Source organism: Drosophila erecta, unplaced genomic scaffold (genome assembly GCF_003286155.1).
Source record: "Drosophila erecta strain 14021-0224.00,06,07 unplaced genomic scaffold, DereRS2 tig00000021-arrow-pilon, whole genome shotgun sequence".
NCBI classification, from domain to species: Eukaryota; Metazoa; Arthropoda; class Insecta; order Diptera; family Drosophilidae; genus Drosophila; species Drosophila erecta.
This window is the reverse complement of record NW_020825198.1, coordinates 10,504,580-10,507,339: the sequence shown is the minus strand read 5'-3', so window position 1 is coordinate 10,507,339 and position 2,760 is coordinate 10,504,580. Positions and strand designations below refer to the sequence as shown.

General features: G+C 40.6%; 1 protein-coding gene across 1 annotated transcript; it reads right to left on the bottom strand.

Annotated features, from left to right (window-relative positions):
- Window positions 1-1,024: 1,024 nt before the first annotated feature.
- LOC6546506 (odorant receptor 67d) lies at window positions 1,025-2,499 on the bottom strand (the record flags this gene model as incomplete). The annotated part of the gene is made up of 4 exons (XM_026977152.1): window positions 1,025-1,312; window positions 1,365-1,554; window positions 1,638-2,075; window positions 2,150-2,499. Coding segments are annotated over 4 exons (1,191 nt in total), but the record flags the coding sequence as incomplete, so codon positions are not given.
- Between the last annotated feature and the right edge of the window lie 261 nt (window positions 2,500-2,760).

Genomic DNA, 2,760 nt, shown 5'->3' with positions numbered 1-2,760 from the left:
TCTAATCTGAAGATACATATAAGTTTGTGCATCATTTAAAAAGCGTTTTAATAAACCATTTTAAAAATATTGGAATTTTGAACAGCCTTGAGTTACTCCCGTTTTGATTCATGAATTGAACAAAACTTCCTATTACCAAGAAAACAGTCCAACGAATTCGGCAACTCATGCGGATTTTCGTGAGCGCCTTTCTCTTGGGGATGAGGTGGGTACTTTCGAGTGGGTGGCTGGGGCGGTGGAGCACCTTATCCATAAGCAATGATGAATAACGGTGCTTACGCTTGGGACATTTGATTAATGATGCGTTTACCGACCTCCCCCCAGCCCCCTAAGCAACCATCTTGGCCTTCGTCTTGCGCCCGCGCACTCAATTTTCAGCGCCATTTTTCGTTGGATTTCGGTGGGTTTTCATTTTTTTTTATTTTATTTCGAGGTGGCACACTATTTCGGGTGCGTTTTAGCGGTGCGCGGTCTTTTTGTTCTTTATGCCCGGACATAACTTTATTTTATTAGCACTACGTGGCAATCTGCTGGATTTGCGCGGCATTAAAAGACAATTTTTACAACTTACCAGCGATGCTTTTTCATACTTTTCCCTCATTTGAATCGCCTGGGTTTTCCTTTCCTTTCGACTCTTGGCGCTTTTTTCTTTGCTGCTTTTACTATTTTTCATGGTCTGTGGCCTGGCAGACATCATTTTTTGTGGGCCCATAAAGCGCGGGTGTGTTTATTAAATTCTTTTGCGGCAAGTTCATTAGACAAAGAGCAAAAATTAATCAGCGCTTTCCCCATTCAAATTCACTCCTCTCATTTGCTCATCAGCCGTTTCAGCGATTTTATCAGCGGATTACTTGTTCACGCCAAAGAACCAAATTCTATAGCGATTTAGGAAACTTGCTCAAAGATATCTTATTTGGCTCAACTTTGTGTACACTTTCAGAAATGCATAGTTACTTAAAATACGTAGGATTTCTTACAATTCAATCAACATTCTTTTCATTTTATTTTCTTTTTAGGTTGTATTGTAAATAAAGTGGTTCTGAAAAGGTTTAATTGTGCACTCAATATGAAAAATATGTCGATGAAAGGTTTAGTTTCCTTATCCCAAGTAGTTCATCAGCATCATGCTGAAACTATAAATTCCTTTCGTCAACTGTAAAGCTGTGTTCATTGACAAAGGCGCCATATCGGCTGCAGTAAGGCAAACTTCGTTTTGAGCCTTGGCTAGCATCAGGATAATAAGTTTCTCCTCCTTTACGGGGAGCTCATACCACAAACAGTTCGTGTAGATCACACTTAGGAAATCCTCATTCTGAAATGCATAAAATGATTACAGTTCCTTAAGCAACAGCTGAATTATTAACTGAGTTTTCCACCAGAGTTCCAAGACCGCAAAAGGTATAGAGAGTTATAACTGCATATAAAAGGTAAAGAGGAGCTGCGGGCCAGGCCTTCATAAAGATGCAGGATATGGTGCAGAGCAGACCAACGCAACTTGTGGAAAGTTGCACGAACAAGACTATGGAATAGATCTTCTTGGTCGTTTGCAGCGTGCTGTATAAATACAAATAAAATACTGTACAAGCTCGTAATATAAATACCTATTTCCTATATCTATGAATATGGTTTTTCCTCACCTAGTGTAAAGCTGATGCCAGACCAACAGGTCGCACAGCATTGCCCTTACTTTTGGAAACTCATTCCTTTTCAAAACCAACTCGTTGAATTCCGTAAGCTTCACACAGAATATGTCCTTGATCAACGGCACATGGGTAACGAACAGAAACAGATACATATCCCCACCGTAGTTGCCGAAGCCACCGAATGTAATTAAAACCACATGGGCAGCCGTTAGAATCAGGTGGCCTCCATCGGTGGTGTGATCAAGGAATGGAATTAGAAATTGCATGACCAAAACCTTCTGGTGCAGAATCAGCAAATAGAATATGGGAAAGGTGATGATCAGGCCCAAAAGAATAATGTAGACGAGCATGAAGCCGATTAATAGAGTCCATGTAATACGAATTCGCTTTTCCAAGCACTTAGCATATTCATCTCCCTTCGGTCCGTATTCTCTGTGGAACATAAAAACACAAAAATGTTGAATTATATGTGAGAATTCAAATGGGTGTTAGAACCGAACTCTGACCTATAGATTTCCTCGAAGGTGTTCTGGACTTCTCGCATGTGACAAGCATTATTGGCGGTTACCAAGAGCTTAGTAAGTCCCTGAATCGCCGAGCCGACCATGGCCAACGCCTGCAGGATTACAGTGAGGTCTCCGTTGATGACCACTCCCACATAAATGGTATATCCCGTACAGGCGAAAAAGAAGGCAATAGCTGCAATCACAGCGTAGGTGAGCCACCACATGCGAAAATTGGGATCGGCCACATCATTTCCGCAAAATCCCACGCAGAAGCGAATCATTCGAATGACCTTTCGATAGCGCTCTACAGGCTCAACTTTTGCCATTTTCAGTTTCGTTTGGTAACTGTCTTAAAGGAGAACTGTTTCGCAACAGTAGCAATAGGCCTGCTTTTATAGAGTTTCCGAGCTGGCAGTCTATGTCATAATATTGACGATTTAATTGAGGCATTAATCTAAACCATCTATTCTAAATAATTCATAGTCAAGGTCGTTCGGTATAAATCTGACTGAATTGCACCTTTCTACACTCTGCACTAAATATATTTTCCTTTAATTAATTTTAAACTTTCGTAACTTGTTTGAAATTAGTAGGATCACATTTACTACGGT